The 17,465-nt window shown below is 35.2% G+C and overlaps 4 protein-coding genes across 4 annotated transcripts; all 4 read right to left on the bottom strand.

Moving 5' to 3' along the window:
• Positions 1-447: 447 nt before the first annotated feature.
• On the bottom strand, positions 448-1,773 carry LOC115974598 (GEM-like protein 4). The gene is made up of 4 exons (XM_031095410.1): positions 1,511-1,773; positions 1,325-1,405; positions 863-1,137; positions 448-767 (listed from the first exon to the last, which is right to left on the bottom strand). Exons 1-4 carry the CDS (start codon positions 1,638-1,640, stop codon positions 594-596), a joined length of 660 nt encoding a protein of 219 aa, XP_030951270.1. The 5' UTR covers positions 1,641-1,773; the 3' UTR covers positions 448-593.
• Positions 1,774-4,761: 2,988 nt separating this feature from the next.
• On the bottom strand, positions 4,762-6,149 carry LOC115973790 (putative GEM-like protein 8). The gene is made up of 4 exons (XM_031094302.1): positions 5,875-6,149; positions 5,683-5,763; positions 5,210-5,484; positions 4,762-5,115 (listed from the first exon to the last, which is right to left on the bottom strand). Exons 1-4 carry the CDS (start codon positions 6,002-6,004, stop codon positions 4,942-4,944), a joined length of 660 nt encoding a protein of 219 aa, XP_030950162.1. The 5' UTR covers positions 6,005-6,149; the 3' UTR covers positions 4,762-4,941.
• A 3,669-nt stretch (positions 6,150-9,818) lies between these two features.
• Positions 9,819-11,428, bottom strand: LOC115965731 (GEM-like protein 4). The gene is made up of 4 exons (XM_031087798.1): positions 11,020-11,428; positions 10,854-10,934; positions 10,206-10,480; positions 9,819-10,121 (listed from the first exon to the last, which is right to left on the bottom strand). Exons 1-4 carry the CDS (start codon positions 11,144-11,146, stop codon positions 9,948-9,950), a joined length of 657 nt encoding a protein of 218 aa, XP_030943658.1. The 5' UTR covers positions 11,147-11,428; the 3' UTR covers positions 9,819-9,947.
• A 1,823-nt stretch (positions 11,429-13,251) lies between these two features.
• LOC115970524 (UDP-N-acetylmuramoyl-tripeptide--D-alanyl-D-alanine ligase-like) lies at positions 13,252-16,649 on the bottom strand. The gene is made up of 3 exons (XM_031090173.1): positions 15,582-16,649; positions 14,915-15,018; positions 13,252-13,895 (listed from the first exon to the last, which is right to left on the bottom strand). Exons 1-3 carry the CDS (start codon positions 16,500-16,502, stop codon positions 13,310-13,312), a joined length of 1,611 nt encoding a protein of 536 aa, XP_030946033.1. The 5' UTR covers positions 16,503-16,649; the 3' UTR covers positions 13,252-13,309.
• Between the last annotated feature and the right edge of the window lie 816 nt (positions 16,650-17,465).

Here is a 17,465-nt window from a genome sequence, read left to right as displayed (position 1 = left end):
TCCCAATTCATAAATCCATTATGAATAAAATGATTTAATTGAAAATGAGTTATCCATGTTTTTTAAATTTTACAATATATATTAGAAGGACAAACATTTCTATAACAAAATATCGTACATGTGTCATTGCTAACATGAAACATTAATTTCTAACATGAAACTAAGTTTTCCATGGCTTTCTTCAAGGTATTGAAAATCTAAGCCATATTTTGAAGCTTGTTATGAAAATGGTGTAGGGAGTGTTGGCTAATCATGAAGGTGTTTGTGATGCTAATTGCTAATCGACAAATGCTAGAAATTTGTGAAATTATTGTTGAATGTGATGTGAATGACCAGATGCAACAAAATTACAACAGTTTGTGACTAATTACCACAGCAATCTTCTCAAAAAATAAAAATAAAAAAATACCACAGCAAGAATCTAATTATGTATGCGAAAAATTAAATGATGTTGAACAATCAGAGAGCATTTTATCATTAAAAAAACCGATACAATGCCTGGATTTGTACAAAGAGTTCCTAGCTGTATATGGTACATCTGAGAAGTAGATGGGAAATTAACATTTCTTCTTTTTGAGTTACTAGCCATTCCTCTAAGCTTGAGAAATTGCTTCCTGAAGATACTTGAAAGCTTTTTGATAATTTAAGAAGCCCAGAAACCAGAAGTCAAAATTATCAACAGTAACTACTTCCATGTACTTTTCTGATGGCTTCTTTACATTCTCACTTTGGTTCACTCTCTCTATTTTCTTAAGTGGAATCATGACCTGCAACAGATGGATATTACTTTCAATATTAGTAAGCGGCAAGCCAAGGAGCAAGAGACACAGAGAGGAGAAATAATCTTTTGCAAGTTATATACCTTGTAATGGATTCTTTTCATCTCGCCATTTGGAGAAGAGATTTTGATTGATCTCTCACTGCAGAATGCAATCTTATCTGTGGAAATAAAGAGGAGGCCTGCTATAGGACCAGCTGTGGTTGATAAATAGCATTGGGAAGCCTTCAGTAACTTCTCTCCTTCTCTAACACTGAAAAACCGCTTGAATATTTTCTCCACACCACCTACTTTAAGAATTCTAGCCCCCAAGCTCAACTTTCCTTTCACTGTTTCAGTGATTTTGGGCCCTATTCTCACTGCAGTTTCACAAGAACTAAAAGAAATCAAAATTTGATTGATGTTGTTTTTGTCAGAGATAGTTGCTCCTATTCAGAACAAGAAAGTAACATTGGTCTCTAGTTTAGAGATAGATGCTCCTATACATTTCATCATTTAAAAAATGAGAACAAAGTTGAGGAGCTTGATGATCGCAGCAGTACTTACCATGTTCTCGGACTCCAAGTGCAAAACTGGCTCCATTTTTCCCCGACTTGTTCTTTCTATTAAGCACTGTATCTGCACTACCTGCAATAAAAGATTGTCTGATTACTAAAAAGGAATTATTTATACTAATTGATTGAACTAGAGAAGAGGGGGGATTTATATTATGTTTGGATTTGAGACACGCACCTTTAAGTGATGAAATATTGCATTGGTTAGCAGGATCAGGTAAGTATCCCTTTATTGGTGACCTATCAACTTTGTATGCTGCCGAGCTTATTGGTATTCCAAGAACAAGTTCCTGAAGTGAGGATTTCATGGTCGACGAGTAGTGCAAAAGCTTACTTCTCTGATTTAGCTGGAAAAACCGGTTGTGTGCAGGCTGCAGCAAGGGGCGTAGAAAGTTCTCCTCTATCAGAATATAAGGAAGAAATGGTTACTTAGGTTGATCAAACATTGTATCCTTGAGAGGTATTTAAAGGAATGAAAATACTACATTATTCTTAAAAGATTTGGTTGCATGAGTCAGCTGTGGCTCATCCAAGAGAATAAAGGTGCAGGCATGGACTCTTAAAGGTCATCTTTTAGGAAATATGATGTATGTTTAAAGTCCAACTCCTCTGTTAGGAAATTCTACAAAATATTAGAAGAAACATGGATATGGGTTTTGTAAACAGAGTTGGTTCCACTCATTATTCAACCAAAAACAAAAAAGCAAAACAAGGACTAAATGGTTTTAAATGGCTGGAGTTGGAATGTTGCCTCAATTATTTTCATAATTAAATGGTTTTACTACATTTCAAATTTTGGAGTTCAATGCCTGTGACAGTTAAAAATCTTTTGGAGAACATTTCCATTCAACAAAAGGGTCCCAGGAAATAAAGTTTCCTGATTACTTAAAGGCATTTATTAATAAAACATAAAATCTTATTAAGCAAGCATCATAGGTTGCCTCCTTTCCCTTTTGCTGACTGTGCCACGGGGTGCCATTGAAGCCTTTTGAGCTGGCATTTTAGCTTTCTGATGACAACCTCTTTGGTTATACGTAATACCAAGATAAGCGAAGGACAGGGAAAAATGCATTTTCGTATTAAAATTTTGACATCAACGAACTTCCTTACTATAAGATATGTTACCTCATACAGCCCAACAGCGTATGTTCCAATTTATTTGCGGTTTGGTGCAACTGAGCAATTTGGTATGTGATTTATGACAGGAAAGATGTTTTCAAATTCATTAACAAGGTTAAGTCCTTCTCTTTCTCTACCCAGTGTTAGACAAAAGCCGCTGGGTCTCATTGTGTTTAGCCTATGATGGTTTGCCTCTTGGAGAGCTCTCTAAGTAGGAGCACGGCAAGGAAGACTTGCCTAGAACGTGTGCTTAGTGTGCACGTGAAATCTCATTACTGATAATTTGTTTAGGTTTGTTCATGATCCATGATGGAAATATGTTTTCTTAAATATTAAGGTTAAGTCCTAATAGGGAATTTAGGCCCCAGTTGCACTGAATTTCCAATTTTAAGCCAAGTTGTTAATTAATCTAATTATGTGCAAGGTTTGGTTGGTATGACAAAACACAATATTTCGTAAAAAAAAAAAGAACATGGGAACATGTAAAATGGTTATGCAGGAAACCATTGGAATAAGAATTCCGAAGTGAAAACCACTGCGAGTGCTAAACCAACAACCCCAAGGAATATAGATCTACTATGTAGAATTGAAATTTATATAATAGACTTAACTTTAAATCTACTACTACCTCATATAGTATTTACTAACATGACCACACACAACTCCAAATTCATGGACTCTTCTACATGTGAACATTGTTGCACATGGACAACCCACTGACGACTTAAAGTACCCACTTGAAGATTCACTCTAACAACTTCATTGTATATCAGATGCAACAACTTCACCATTTTGGTTGGATCTTCAAAACCACATACTAGGATCTTTGATTGATGTTTCAAGAGAAATTGGAAAACTCCAAAACTTGTGTACATCACACGGCTCTCGAAAAATCTTTAAAAACATGCCCTAGATTTTCTTTTATACATTCTTTTGAAAACCACAAAACCCTAGTGTAGGGAGGTGGCTCATAAAACCCAAATAAGCATTGGGCTTTAGGTTAAAATGAGCCTAGAACGTATCCTTCCAAGATGAAAAGCCTCTTTACAGGACACATACCTCGAAATACGGACCAAATGTAAACGAAAAATCAACAAAACCCTCCCCAAAGTCCCCTAACCACGGACTCTGACCAGACAGAACCCACCACCTCAAATCCAATCATGAATAATTACGGAACTCATCGAGGTGAAGCATATTGACCATATTGCCCACATCAATCTATGTCCTAAGCTACCAAAGAATATTGCCGAGTATGCGTGGATTTCCGAGGATGCTTTCTGGATCTTCTTGGTAGATCCACAACAACCCACCTAACACAATTGCATTCAAGGCAATAGATAACTTATTCGAATAAGACAAGAAGCGCCAAAAGTCTTTGTTCATCATAACCTTGGGAAAAGGAGAACATGATGGGACCAAAGGCTGCCCAACTACATTTAGAACAACACCTGCTATAGCTCATGCTGGAGAAGAAAATGAGGTGAATAATGTAATGGATAAGGATGAAAAAGGAGGAGGAGGGTGAGTATAAAAGGGAGGAGATAGACAGAATAAGGGGGTCGTTTTTCCAAAGCTATAAGAAAAAGAAGAGAGATACATAATTAGGAATGTAATAGTGAAAATACATAAATAAAATTCTAAATATTATTTCTTGAGCAAAAGTTGTCTAGTTCTTATTCAATTTCCCATTGTGGATTATAGTAAACCCATAATAGAAATTAATTGTGATCATAAGCGTTTATTTAAATATGTTTTAAATTCGTGCTTCCACACCAAGATTAATGATGGCTATTAGAAATAGATTTGAAAACTGATCAGTTGAGTAGGAGTTTAGATTCCGAAAACTTTGTTCTTCTTGGACTTGAACCTCTGGCTTGTCTTGGACTTAAAATTGGTTACTCAAGACACACATAGACTCATAGAAAGAATTACATTTGATCACGGTTTGTCAATCAAGTCTTATAGACTCAATAAGTCCGTCTCCACCTGTTAGATAAAAGCCATAGGTCTCATTATCTTCAGTCTATGATGGTTTGCCTCGTGAAAAACTATTTTGGGAGTAGGAGCATGGAGAGGAAGCCTTGCATAAATTATGTGCCGAGTATCCACGTGCAATCTCATTATTGATAATTTGTTCAGGTTTGTTCGTGGTGTTTAGAGATACATACCTAAACTCTAATCTTTATTGATTGTCTGTGTTGTGGTATCTAACATGTGTATCCCTCAGCAGATCAGCCTTTATATGGAAATTAATTGCAGGGCCAAAGAAAGTCAGAATATGCTTCTCAAAATTTAAACGAAGGACCATAGCAAGAATTTAATTATGTTTGCAAAAAGTTAATTATGTTGCAGAATCAGAGAGCATTTTATCATTACAAAAACTGATACAATGCCTGAAATTGTACAAAGAGTTCCTAGCTGTACATATTACATCTGAGAAGTAGATGAGAATTAACATTTATGGCTGTTAAGTGACTAGCCATTCCTCTAAGCTTGAGAAATTGCTTCCTGAAGATACTTGAAAGCTTTCTGATAATTAAAGAAACCCATAAACCAGAAGTCAAAATTATCGACAGTAACTATTTCCATGTACTTCTCTGAAGGTCTCTTTACATTCTCACTTTGGTTGACTCTCTTTATTTTTGTTAAAGGAATCAAGACCTGCAACAAATGGATATTACATACAATAGTAAGCAACGAGCCAAAGAGCAAGAGACACAGATAGAGAATACATAATCTTTTATAAGTAATATACCTTATAATGGATTCTTTTCATCTCGCCATCTGAAGAAGAGATTTTGATTGATCTCTCACTGCAGAATGCAATTTTGTCTGTGGAGATAAAGAGTAGGCCAGCTATAGGACCAGCTGTGGTTGATAAATAGCATTGGGAAGCTTTCAATAGTTTTTCTTCTTCTCTAACACTGAATAACCTCTTGAAGACTTTCTCCACACCACCTACTCTAAGAATTCTAGCCCCCAAGCTCAACTTCCCCTTCACAGTTTCAGTGATTTTGGGCCCTATTCTCACTGCAGTTTCACAAAAGATAAAAGAAATCAAAAATTGATAGAAGTTACATGCCATATGTTCAGTTTACTCTATTTAGTTGTTGAGAAGATGGAAGAGAAGACAAGTCATCCTATATTTTTCATCATTTTAAAATATATTCTGCTTTTCCATCTTGCCTCCAACATAAGATTAAACGAAAGACAACAAAAACCACCTACCATGCTCTCGGACTCCATGTGCAAAAGTGGTTCCTTTTTTCCCTGCCTTGTTCTTCCTTTTTAGCCCTGTATCTGCACTACCTGCAATACAAGATTGTCTGATTACTAAAAAGGAATGATTTCACTAATTGATTGATGGATTGAAATAGAGAAGAGGGGGGGTTTTAATATGTTTGGATTTGAGAGACATACCTTTACGTGATGGATTGTTGTATTGGCTAGCAGGATCAAGTAAGTACCCCTTTATTGGTGACCTATCAACTTTGTATGCTGCTGAGCTGATTGGTATTCCAAGAACAAGTTCCTGAAGTGAGGATTTCATGGTTGATATGTAGTGCAAAAGTTCACTTCTCTGATTTAGCTGGAAAAGACAGTAGTGTGCAGGCTGCAGCAAGGGGTGTAGAATGTTCTCCTCTATCAGAATGCAAGGAAGAAATGTTTGTTTGGGTTGATCAAACCTTATGTTCTTGCAAGGTATTTAAAGGTATGAAAATAGTACATTATTCTTAAAAGATTTGGTTGCATGAGTCAGCTGTGGCTCATCCAGGAGAATAAAGGTCGTGCTGGCTTGGAATCTTAAAGGTCATGATGTATGTTTGGTTGCTTTCAGAAAAGACATTGTGATGCATGTAAAGTCCAACTCTTCTGCTATGAAATTCTCCAAAATATTAGAGGGAATGTGGATATGGGCTTTTTTTTTTTAATTTAAAAAAAAAAAAAAAAGTTGGTTTTACTCTACCAAAAAATTTGAAAACAAAAAATAAAAAGGCCGTTTCTTGTTATGCTTAGACTAAATCGCTTTACATGGGTGAAGTTGGAATGTTGCCTTAATTATTTTCATAGATAATTCATTTTACTACATTTCAAATTTTGAAGTCCAATGCTTGTGACAGTTGAATTTCTTTGTTGGAAAATTATAGCATTCAACAAAAGGGTCCCAGGAAATAAAGTGTCCTGATTACCTAAAGACCTTTACTTGTATTAAGCATCATAGGTTGCCTCCTTTCTCTTAGGCTGACCATGCCACGGTGTGCCATTGATCCCTTTTGAGTTGGCATATTAGCTTTCTGATGCCACCCTCTTTAGCTATACCAATATAAGAAAAGGAAATGGAAAAAGTATTTTCATACCAAATTTGTGACATCAACCGACTTTCCTGTATAAGATATGATACCTCAAACTGCCCAACTGCACAGCCACTTTCACCTAAATGGCTGCAAGTTGAATGAGTTTGTCTGGTTTGTAATTATTCATTGCTAAAGCTCACAATAATTATGTTCAACTTTAAATGCTTGATTAGGTAAAACTTCATAACAAAGTCACAAATAGGTAGTACAAGAACACACATGCTGATCTGGAGTACAATCAATCTTTTTATTAACTTTCTTTATTTTTATTCAAATAGGCAAGTTGGCCTAAAAAATAAAGATACCTCATCTCCTTTGCAAATGCCCATGTCAGCATTGAACCAATAGGGTGAAGTCTGCTTTTGTGTTTGTAAGAAAGGGAATTGCCACACATATCCACATAGGACCTTTTACCCCCCACATGGCCATTGCAGTGGAGTTCTATATTATTATTATCAACTTGTTGATTGCGTTGAGCACTGCTCCTTAGCTTTCAAGGACCTCAATGATATAAAAGTGGCTTTTTAAAATAACATCATTAACTCTGAGCAACAACTTGTGGTGTTTTTAGAAATTTCTTATTTTTTGAATAACTAACTTTTTTCTTATATTTGATTTCAATGGTGAAATTGAGTTAGAAAACATTTTCTGTTGCTTGGCTTGTGTAGAAGATCATTAATATATTTTTTTAATTCAAAATAACTAGTAAATAACTTGTGCTCGGAAAAGTTCTAAAACATATAATGTTAAACTAAAGGGTATGTGATTTTAGAATTTGTGTGAGGATATTTTGGTACACAAAATAATGAAACCCAAACAAGGTAATCTTGTTATTAGTAGTATAGATTATTTCTTTAAATATATATGTGTGTGTGTGTGTGAAATTTGATAAGTAATTAATTATAGAAGTTAATTTTTTTTTTTTTTTTTGGGGATAATTTGATAGTTAAGACTTAAGAGTGAGTGGTATTTGAATATTAGATAATTCTATTGAAAACACTAGAAAGTATCAATTAAGCTACAAATTACAAGACTCTTGGCCATAAATGAAACAACTAAACATATAGAAAACTAAAAGATAGGAAGTCTGAATAAATGCTTGAGGACTCCAACCTAAGAAGCAAGGACACAGAATTTGGTTACGATACCACAATACAAGCAATTTCTGGAAAATGTTAACATGATACAGTGATTACGACACTAATATGACACAGTTACGACGCCCTAACTAAAGTATCCCTGCTTCTTAGACTCAAACTGAAAGGGTGTGGAGCTACGCCATTTTGAATCTACTGGAGGAGAATAGCTAAAAAGTATAACAACTCAACATCATAATTTTAGCAATGTTCGACACATTTGCTAATTAGGAGAGAGATGCTCATTTCATTTTTTTTATACATTGATACTTGGAGTTGGGAGATTTGAAGTTTGAACCATGGATGTTTTTATTGCACAACAAGAGGCTAGCTGAATTTATGACTAATTTCCTCACTTATTCAGCCATTGTAAGTTGTAACTGTAGAAATATTACAAATAATTATAAAATAAATAAAAAGAAGAATAAGAAGAAGTTACTTTGTCTAGATTATTTTTTAAGCAATATAAGTCACTTCCTTTGCCCGACTAAAATAAGTTGATAATATTTCATGGCTTTTGCTTTTCTCCTAGGAGGTAGAAGTGACGTTGATGTGGCTATAAATCCACTTCAACACTCACTTGAGGGATTGACCACCAAAGTCGTGATTTCATATAGATTATAAATGAATATTATTCATCTGGAAAAGTTTTTGATGAACCAAAATAGATGAAAGTACAAGTTTAGACCCTAGGTTGATTTTGGCGGAAATAAGTCAATTTTATTAAATTAACCAATTATGATTTTGAATTGAATTCCAATTAATTAGCCACAGTATACAAGTCACCAAATAAACTAAAGTGCAATAAAATAAACAGAGAAAATTTGCTTACAAAGTGAAAACCAATGGAAGAATTCAGAGTGAAAAAACTCCCCAAGGCATATTCACTCTTAGAATCAAAAATTTTATGGTACAAATAGACATCTATCTCTAAAGCTGCCTCCAATATATGGTACTTACACATGAGATCACACACTACTCCAACCTGGTTGAACTCTTCTAAAGAGGATTATATTGAACACAAACTTCCCATGTAACACCTTGAAAATTCTTCATAGCAACTTGACTGTGTAGGCTATGTGACTTCACCAATGAATTTCACATTGAACTCATGAGATTGGTGAACTGAGAGATTTTGGTATTGAAACCCTTGTGGAGGCACACATACTCTTTCTCTCTTGTATTTAGCCGTCCATAATGTTCCCTTACATACTTAACTGATAAGGTCATCAATTGATTTCATGGGCTAACTTTAGAAGCCGTTTAAGAGAATCACCCATTCTCGATTGATCGAGACTCTATTGAGAGTTTAGTGAGACATTGTTCAATCGATGGACTATATGTCGAGATTCCAGACTATTCCAAAGCTTGAGCTAATTTTGATTCTTCGTCTTCATTGTGAAAACTCAGTTTGCGCAAGAATAATGATTGCTAAGACTCATATGAGTCTTGAAAGAACTTCTTTGTTTTTTGAGGAAAAGTCATGATTGAACTTGTTACTGGATTTTAACAACTTGAACCATTAGTGTTAACAGGATGTGTCAATAGACGATAGCACAAGAGACAAAGTGGCCCACATTTTCATTTTTTACTTTTTAGATTATCTTATAGTTGTGCGTGCGTGTGTGTGTGTGACAATAAGGTCGGCATAGGTTAGAAAATTAGTGCCTTCTGATTGTATATGTATGTGTGTGTGAGATTAAAGTTGGTATAGATCACTAAACTTGTGCCTTCTGATTGTATACCAGGTCAGATGGGTGGCAAAATGATCCATTTCTTTCTTAATTATAAAGTCCAAAATTGAATCAAATTCATGACTTAATTAGTTAATTTCTGCAGAATATCTATCCAGAGATTAAATAATGGCCAAAAAAATAAAAGCATCTGACATTGTTCATTAATAGAAACGTATATACATTTTCGAAAACTGTATGTTGCTCTTTCTTGCTTCACATGACAAAGCAGAGAGGTAGATACATGATGCATCTGTTCAAATCACTATTTAAGCTTGAAAGACTGCTTGCTGAAGATATTTGAAAGCTCTCTGATAATCTATGAAACCCATGAACCAAAACTCAAAATTATCTGTGGTAACTATATCTATGTACTTTTGTGAAGGCTTCTTCACATTCTCACTTTGGTTGACTGTCGTTATCTTTCTTACTGGGATCAAGACCTGCAAAAAATTGATATTGCTTAAGTTAGCAGGCATGAAGAGAGAGAGAGAGAAAGATGTAAAAGATATCATCATGTGAATTACCTTGTAATGTACTCTAATGACTTCTCCATTTGGACAAGAGAATTTGATGGCTTTATCACTGCAAAAGGCAATCTTGTCTGTGGAGATAAAGAGGAGACCTGCTATAGGTCCAGCTGTGGTTGATAAATAGCATTGGGAAGCCTTCAACAGTTTCTCTTCTTCTCTAACACTAAATAACTGCTTGAAGATCTTCTCCACCCCACCTACTTGAAGAATTCTAGCCCCCATACTCAACTTTCCCTTCAAAGTTTCAGTGATCTTGGGCGCCAATCTCACTGCAGTTTCACAAGAACTATAGTAAGAAAAAAAGTCACTTAAACATTCTTTTTTTTTTTTTATATTTAAGTTTCATTCAATGTTATTTCAAGAAGAGTGTGTAGTGCATGCTCAGACTAGTTTGTGATAATATACCACTAGATCCCAAAATGTAATCTCCTAAAAAATGGTGAATTTAATCATTTAGCCGTTGTTCTAACTGTGTTTAGTTATTGAAAAACAAGAAGGAAAACAATTTTTAGAATCAACTAGCGAATTACCGTCTTAATCCTAAGTAATATCACTAATATAAATTCTCTCCTTTTTAGTGGAACCCCATAGACTATATCAAAGTGTTAATATCACATGGAAAACTTAAATAAAATTACTTACCATGCTCTTTGACTCCATGCCTAAGCCTGTCTGCTTTTTCTCCAAGTTTGTTCATCCTACTAAGAACAGAGCCTACTTTACCTGCAATATTGAGACGTCTCATTAGTAAAACAGCTTTATCTACATAATTGATTGTTTGAATGGAAGAGTAAAGATAGAGTTTTACTTTGCTTGCATGTTGGAGAACCATTTAGATTGTATTGGCTAGAAGGACCAGGCAAGTATTTCTTTGGTGACTTCTCAACTAGGAATGCTGCTGAGCTAATTACTTGTCGCTGAAGGGATTCTTTCATGGCTGATAAGTAGCGCTAAAGTTCACTTCTATTTCTAGTAAGAACAGCTTGTGTTGTTGAGAGACTGGTGTAGAATGTTCTCCTCTATCAGAGAACAGGGGAGTGATGCTTATTAAGGTCGTTCATACCTACATCCTGCAAATGTATTTATAAGGATAAAAATACTAGGAATCTCAACTATTTGTTGCATGGGTGATGAGTCATCTATGGCTCATCAATGAGAAAAAAGGCACAGACATAGGCTTGTAAAGATAATTACTTAAGAAAATATATTGAGAAGCTGACATGTTTGGTTGATTTTAGACAAAGACTAGTAGAAAGGTCCAAGTCTTCTTTTATGATTCTTCAATAGATTACCACAAAGGAAGACTTCGTCCAATGGATTTAATGAACCGTGCCCTACAATATGGGGACTCAGTTGGACTCCATGTGCGCTGGACTTATTTAAAGTTTAAATCATATTTTGGGGGGGGGTCAATGTCTTTCTTAACATATAAGTCACCCTGGAAGTGAATCATTTCATTGCAGTACCTTCAACTGTCTTAAATTCATTGTGTATGTGATAATTGAATGCAGAATATCTTGAAATGGGGTTGTTGCTATTTTAATCCCATGTGTGGCAATAGATCCAATTTATGTGAGGAATACTCTGAGGGAAAATGAGCTAATTCACGCAAATTTTGTCAAAGCAATAACATTTTGGTAGAATGAAGAATCTCAGACATTAAATATTGTTTTGATTGAATTTTGAGTATTGGCACTTATTGGTACTTTATCAGAAGATGACAATAGTGTTTATTTAAGACTAGATTAAACTAATTTTATATCCCAGTAGTCCAGGGGAGGCAGTTTATAGGTAAATGGTTCAGGGGAAAGACGTTCATTTTGTTTATTTGTTAGTTAGATTTTCCCCCGCCCCCTTTTTTTTGGGGGGCTATGCCTCTCAAAGATTTCTTTGGGACAAATGTCCAAGAGAATAAAATATTCTGATCAGTTGGAATTCCTTTTCAATCATACAGTCCTAACATGCATCATGCATTGTTTCTTTTTTTTATCAGGAATTGCAACTACTTTTCAATCATACAATGTGAACATGAATCACGTATTGCTTCTTTTTCTTATACTGACTGTGTGAGTGTGTGTAATTGAAACTTATTTAGCTGGCATAGTAGCTTTGTGATGCCAGCCCTCTTTAATAATATAAGATAAGATAAGGAAAGGAAAGAGCAAAGGCTCCTGCAATCTATGACTATAAGATAAGATGATGTGGTGATTTCAGCGTTTGTCCAAATTTACCTTCTGCATGAGATTACATCAAAACTGTCAAAATAAGCGGCCCCTTTCTTGAAGATAGCTGACTGAATTTCTTTTTTTAATTATTATTGTTATTACACACACGTGCGTGGCACACATATATATGTGATACATAAGAGCTCTGAAATTTTTTTTGATTTACAAAGATATCCTAGTTTTTTCATCATCTGGATTAATCTAATGTGCCACGTGGAAGCTTACCTATTTTCAACAAAACCTTGTGATATATAAGCATTAAGATAGGTTTTTTTTTTCCCATAACTAGTCTAAGTTAAGCAACTGGTCATACAATTACAACCCAGGTAGCATGCTGGTTTGGTCATCATATTATCCGTAGTGCACTGTGTATAAATGGTTTGTATGATGGAATCGACTGTTAGAGCTGATGTAGTTTTCTTCGATGCATCTGTCCTGCTTCTTAGGAATTTCACATGGAATGCTCCACAGAGGGATTTTTTTTCTTTTTCAGTCACACTACGCTTATATTGGCCCTCAAGATCAATTGCCTCTTCCTGCTCCACATCTCAGTTTGCAGCTGAATCGAGTGTTTAATCACTTGTCATACTCATGGAAACACAAGCAATATACCAGGCTTGACTGCATAATATATGAAATTTTGGGGAAGCCTAGCAAATAGTAAACAAGAATGCTTATTTTTTTTTTTTAGCAAAAAAAAAAAAAAAATCAAGTTAAAATGTCTTACCAATGCTTGCTACTTTTAGGTCCTAATCATCACCCTTTTCTTGGCTCAAACTTATGCTAATCACCACTCAATCTAAGCATTATGAATGTGAACTGTAAAAAGAAGCAATTTTATCCAATGAAATCTGAAGCTTTCTTAATATGAAATTAAATATCACAATTCACATGGATCTGAATATCCATAGCTTTTATTGCATCAGCTACTCTCTCCATTTTCATTGCACGGCTACCCTTCACTAAAACAACATCATTACAATCTAGCCTCTTTATGATTTCTAATGCAAGGTTTGCTGCATCATAGGCATGTACAGTATCTATCTTATCAAATAAATTCAAATTCTCAGCTGCTGCAAAGAACCTCTTCCCAACAAGGCCAACTAAGTCAATCTGGGAGTCACAACAATGGTTTAAAATCATCTGATGAGACTCAATCTCCATGGAGCCAAGTTCTAGCATGTCTCCAAGTATGGAAACCCTTTTACCACAGCAATCAATGCTTTTTAGTGAGTCTATGGCAGCTTTGGTGCTAACAGGATTGGCATTGTAGACATCATTTAGTATTTTGATGCCATTTTTGGCAACTTCAAGCTCCAACCTCATGTGAACAGGATAAAATCTTGACAAGCACATCCCAACTTCAAAAAGAGAAGCCCCCAAGAGAGTTGTAACCGCCGCTGCTGCACATGCATTGAGTGCCAGCTGCAGACCTGGACTAGGAATTAGAAATTCCACCCTGAATATAAACCAGTCATTCATATGAAATTGTAAGCATGACTGCTTAAACTGGATTACAGGAATTATTGGTCAAAATAAAATGAGATATTTGACAGCTAAAAAATCCTTCTTCTTCTTTTTTTCTTTTTTTCTTTTTTCTTTTTTTTTTTTTTTTGTGGGATAACGTAGGGAACCTTTTTAAAGAAGGGCCCTTGGACTTGCCTCTAGCCAATAACACCTAAAAACAGCATTGACATATGCTCAATTAAGCTTTTAAATATCCAAGAACACAATATCTTTCAAGGTCTGACAGTTGAGTATGGCGTTCCCCAAGCAATCTTTGAAGGAGATTCTGAGATTGTTACAAAGGCTTTGAACAACACAGAGGTTTGCATGGCACAATATGGCCAAGCTATTGAGGATAGTAAAATGGACTCAAAAAGGCTTCAATGGTGCTGCTTCAATCATATCCGAAGACAAGGCAACACTATTGCCCATGCATTGGCTCGTAAAGCTAGATATATTGAGGGTGAACATTTATGGATCAGGTATGTCCCTACAGACATTCCACTATAACCCTTTCTATGTTTCATGAATAAAACTTCTTACTCCTTTTATGGTGGGGCTAAACATCCTTCTCACATTATCCTTAGCCAGGAAAAAAATGGTCATGAATGGTTTGGAAATTCCAGAATTTATAATGAAAAGCTATCAACAAATGAAGAATGCAGTTATCAACAACAGAAACCTATTTAAGCTGTTTTGTTCAACATTTTCTGCTCTATCTGCTCTCTTAGCTCATGCCTCATTGTTCTGCTATAAGCAACTACAACACAATTAAGTGAAGAGTTTTTTTTTTTTTTTTTTGATAAGTACAATTAAGTGAAGAGATAAAACGCACTCATCGTCTTTCATTCAAATTTGCAAAGGAGATGGAAAGCAAAAAGTGTTGATTCCCTCTCAAATTATTTTAAAATGAAGAAATGAAAAGAGGGAGGGGAGAGAGATAGCCTGTGGTATATCTTATAATGATCTTACTTCTCTTTATTTTTCTCTAGTACAACTCGAACTCCCAGACCTCCGTCAACATTTTCAGCAACAATCAACCGAACATCACAGCCCTCACTCCGACCAAAGAGCACCTAATAAAGCCCAAAAAATGACTTACTACTGAATCCATATACCAGGGTTAATATTTTTTTTATCTAATGTAAACAATGATGAAATACAATGAATCCCAATTCATTTCATTAAATGAAAAGGCAACAAGTATACAGTTTTACAAAACACAACAGTAAAACTCCATTGTGGTTCAACCACGGATTACCCTTCAACATTCAGTTCAATATTTTCCCCACCAATAGTGTCATCAAGAATAAAACCAAAAGGCAATCCATGTGTGCATTTTATCATGTCGCTGTTAATTAAATGTTAGCACAATTCACTAATAGTCTGGTACCATACCAGAACACCAACAGTCCAGTTGAAAGACTGTAGTGTTCCATATTCTTAGGGATATTATTAAACTTGATTAGCTATATGTTACAAGTAGAAAACCAAATCCAAAACAAAGCAACTTTATGAATTACCATTTAAAAAACAAACCAATTCAATTCCCACATATTTATAGTAAGTTAAACTACTAAAAAACAATACTTTGATCAAATACGAAATCAAATACTTGCTAGTTGCTAAGTTCACTCACCTTTTTAACCCCATATGGAATAGGAAGGCTCATAACTAATGGATCATCAGCATTCAAAACACACACATCCCCTGGCTTCGCATTCACTAGTATCTCCCCTTTCGCCATTGCAACCTCCTCTAAACTCGAAAAATTCTCCAAATGCGAAGCGCCCACATTCAAAATCACCCTTATTGACGGCCTAGCCATCCTTGCAAGCTCCAAAATCTCTCCCTTTGTACTCATTCCCATTTCCAAAACCACAACCCCTGCATTTCTAGGAATCCCAATCAATGACAAAGCAACTCCAATCCTATTATTCCAATTCCCGGGACTTTGATAAACCGGGTTTCCTAGACTTTCAAGAGCAAGAGCTATCATACTCTTTGTTGTAGTCTTTCCCACGCTACCAGTCACTCCCACTACTGCTCCATTGAATCTGTTCCTTGCATAATAAGCCATCTTCATCAATGAACTCACAGTGTCACCATTGATTTCCACAAAACCCTTGTCCCAATTCTCACAAACCCGGTTACCAATAACTCCGACACATCCTTTTTCTGATAATTCAGGGTTTATGAAATCATGGGCGTCGAAGTTTTGGCCAGCAATGGCAAAGAACCATTGATTGGGTTCAAGGGTTCTGGTGTCTGTAGAAATGGTTCCAGGAGGACCCCATTTTACAACTCTGCCATTTACAGCTTCAGCTATCTCTGTGGCAGTCCAGAAGAAAAGGGATGAGTTTCCTGGATCATGATAATGGGCATTTTGGGGGCAAGAATTTGTGGGGTTTTGGGATGCTAAAAGCCTAATGCTAAAATGGGAAGTGGGGAGCTTGTGCTTGTGCTTGTGCCTGTTGTGTGGTGTTGAATATGAGTATCTGGGTTTGGGGATTCTGGGTGCTTGAAGAAAAGAAGGGCTTGGACTTGGTGTTGCTTTCATGGGTTCAATCTAAAACCCTAAACCCTTCAACTTACAGAAACACATAAGAAGTCTTTGTTCGCTTAAACAAATGAAGTTGAAGGCTTATGTGTCACTAAAACTGAGAAAGTGTATTGAGTATGAAGTTGAAGTATCACAATCTCATGCAGAGTGCTGTCTATTTGCATCCAATTTCTCTGCTACAGTCATTATATATTTATATTCTCAGCTAAAATTTAATTATTAAGCATTACATTAAGATTCGTTTGGATACTATTTATTTTGCTGAAAATTAAAAAATAATAAAAAAGTTATTGTTCACGTTTAGGTTACTGTTCATTTGCCTAACTGCGAGAGGCGCTGGTTAAAAAAAAAAAAAAAAAAAAAAAAAAAAAAAAAAAAAAAAAAACGCAAGCCAAAACATCTAAATCCAATCGCATACTAAATTTTTGGTAATTTAAAATAATTTCATACCATAAAAAAAGCATAGTCCATAGATTTATGAATATATAATTGTGGGAGCATTTTTTACTCTAAAGAAACTCATGTACTCTTTAGGCAATGTACATTTTTGCTTGTCCCACATTAGAAAGATTGTCTTCCTCTTTCTACCTTATAAGGGATGACCAATGGAAATAGAGTACCACTAGTTTGGTTATAGAGTACGGTACTCTATTTCCATTTCATATGTACTTTAGATTCTAGTATATTTTTTAATGTTTCCCTTTGATGTAAACAAACTTGAGAATGACTTAATTTTCTTTTGCACATAAATTAAGTGTCTAGATTTCACATGAAAGAGTCTTGGAGTTTAACTGCTTTGTGTGGATCAATGTGATATTAAGGTTAGAGTCAAGTTTCAAGATTTCACATGAATGAGTCTTGAGTCATGGCAGAATAGTATAATCAAGTTTGAACATGCAATAATTTCTTCTTCTTATTCTCAAAACAAAAACAAAAAACAAAAAAAAAAACAAAAAAATC

The sequence above is a fragment of the Quercus lobata genome, chromosome 1 (genome assembly GCF_001633185.2).
Source record: "Quercus lobata isolate SW786 chromosome 1, ValleyOak3.0 Primary Assembly, whole genome shotgun sequence".
In the NCBI taxonomy this organism is placed as follows: Eukaryota; Viridiplantae; Streptophyta; class Magnoliopsida; order Fagales; family Fagaceae; genus Quercus; species Quercus lobata.
This window is presented reverse-complemented; position numbering and strand designations above follow the sequence as displayed.

Excerpts from the sequence above, each read along its gene's own strand:
- LOC115974598 (XM_031095410.1), bottom strand. The coding sequence starts at position 1,640 with ATGAAATCCTCACTTCAGGAACTTGTTCTTGGAATACCAATAAGCTCG. Across the intron at positions 1,406-1,510 it reads CAATATTTCATCACTTAAAG|GTAGTGCAGATACAGTGCTT; the intron begins GTGCGTGTCTCA and ends CTTTTATTGCAG. Across the intron at positions 768-862 it reads TGAAAAGAATCCATTACAAG|GTCATGATTCCACTTAAGAA; the intron begins GTATATAACTTG and ends CATCTGTTGCAG.
- LOC115973790 (XM_031094302.1), bottom strand. The coding sequence starts at position 6,004 with ATGAAATCCTCACTTCAGGAACTTGTTCTTGGAATACCAATCAGCTCA. Across the intron at positions 5,764-5,874 it reads CAACAATCCATCACGTAAAG|GTAGTGCAGATACAGGGCTA; the intron begins GTATGTCTCTCA and ends CTTGTATTGCAG. Across the intron at positions 5,116-5,209 it reads TGAAAAGAATCCATTATAAG|GTCTTGATTCCTTTAACAAA; the intron begins GTATATTACTTA and ends CATTTGTTGCAG.
- LOC115965731 (XM_031087798.1), bottom strand. The coding sequence starts at position 11,146 with ATGAAAGAATCCCTTCAGCGACAAGTAATTAGCTCAGCAGCATTCCTA. Across the intron at positions 10,481-10,853 it reads GCATGGAGTCAAAGAGCATG|TGAGATTGGCGCCCAAGATC; the intron begins GTAAGTAATTTT and ends GTGAAACTGCAG. Across the intron at positions 10,122-10,205 it reads TCATTAGAGTACATTACAAG|GTCTTGATCCCAGTAAGAAA; the intron begins GTAATTCACATG and ends AATTTTTTGCAG.
- LOC115970524 (XM_031090173.1), bottom strand. The coding sequence starts at position 16,502 with ATGAAAGCAACACCAAGTCCAAGCCCTTCTTTTCTTCAAGCACCCAGA. Across the intron at positions 15,019-15,581 it reads TTCCATATGGGGTTAAAAAG|GTGCTCTTTGGTCGGAGTGA; the intron begins GTGAGTGAACTT and ends GGGCTTTATTAG. Across the intron at positions 13,896-14,914 it reads CTAGAGAAAAATAAAGAGAA|GGTGGAATTTCTAATTCCTA; the intron begins GTAAGATCATTA and ends GTTTATATTCAG.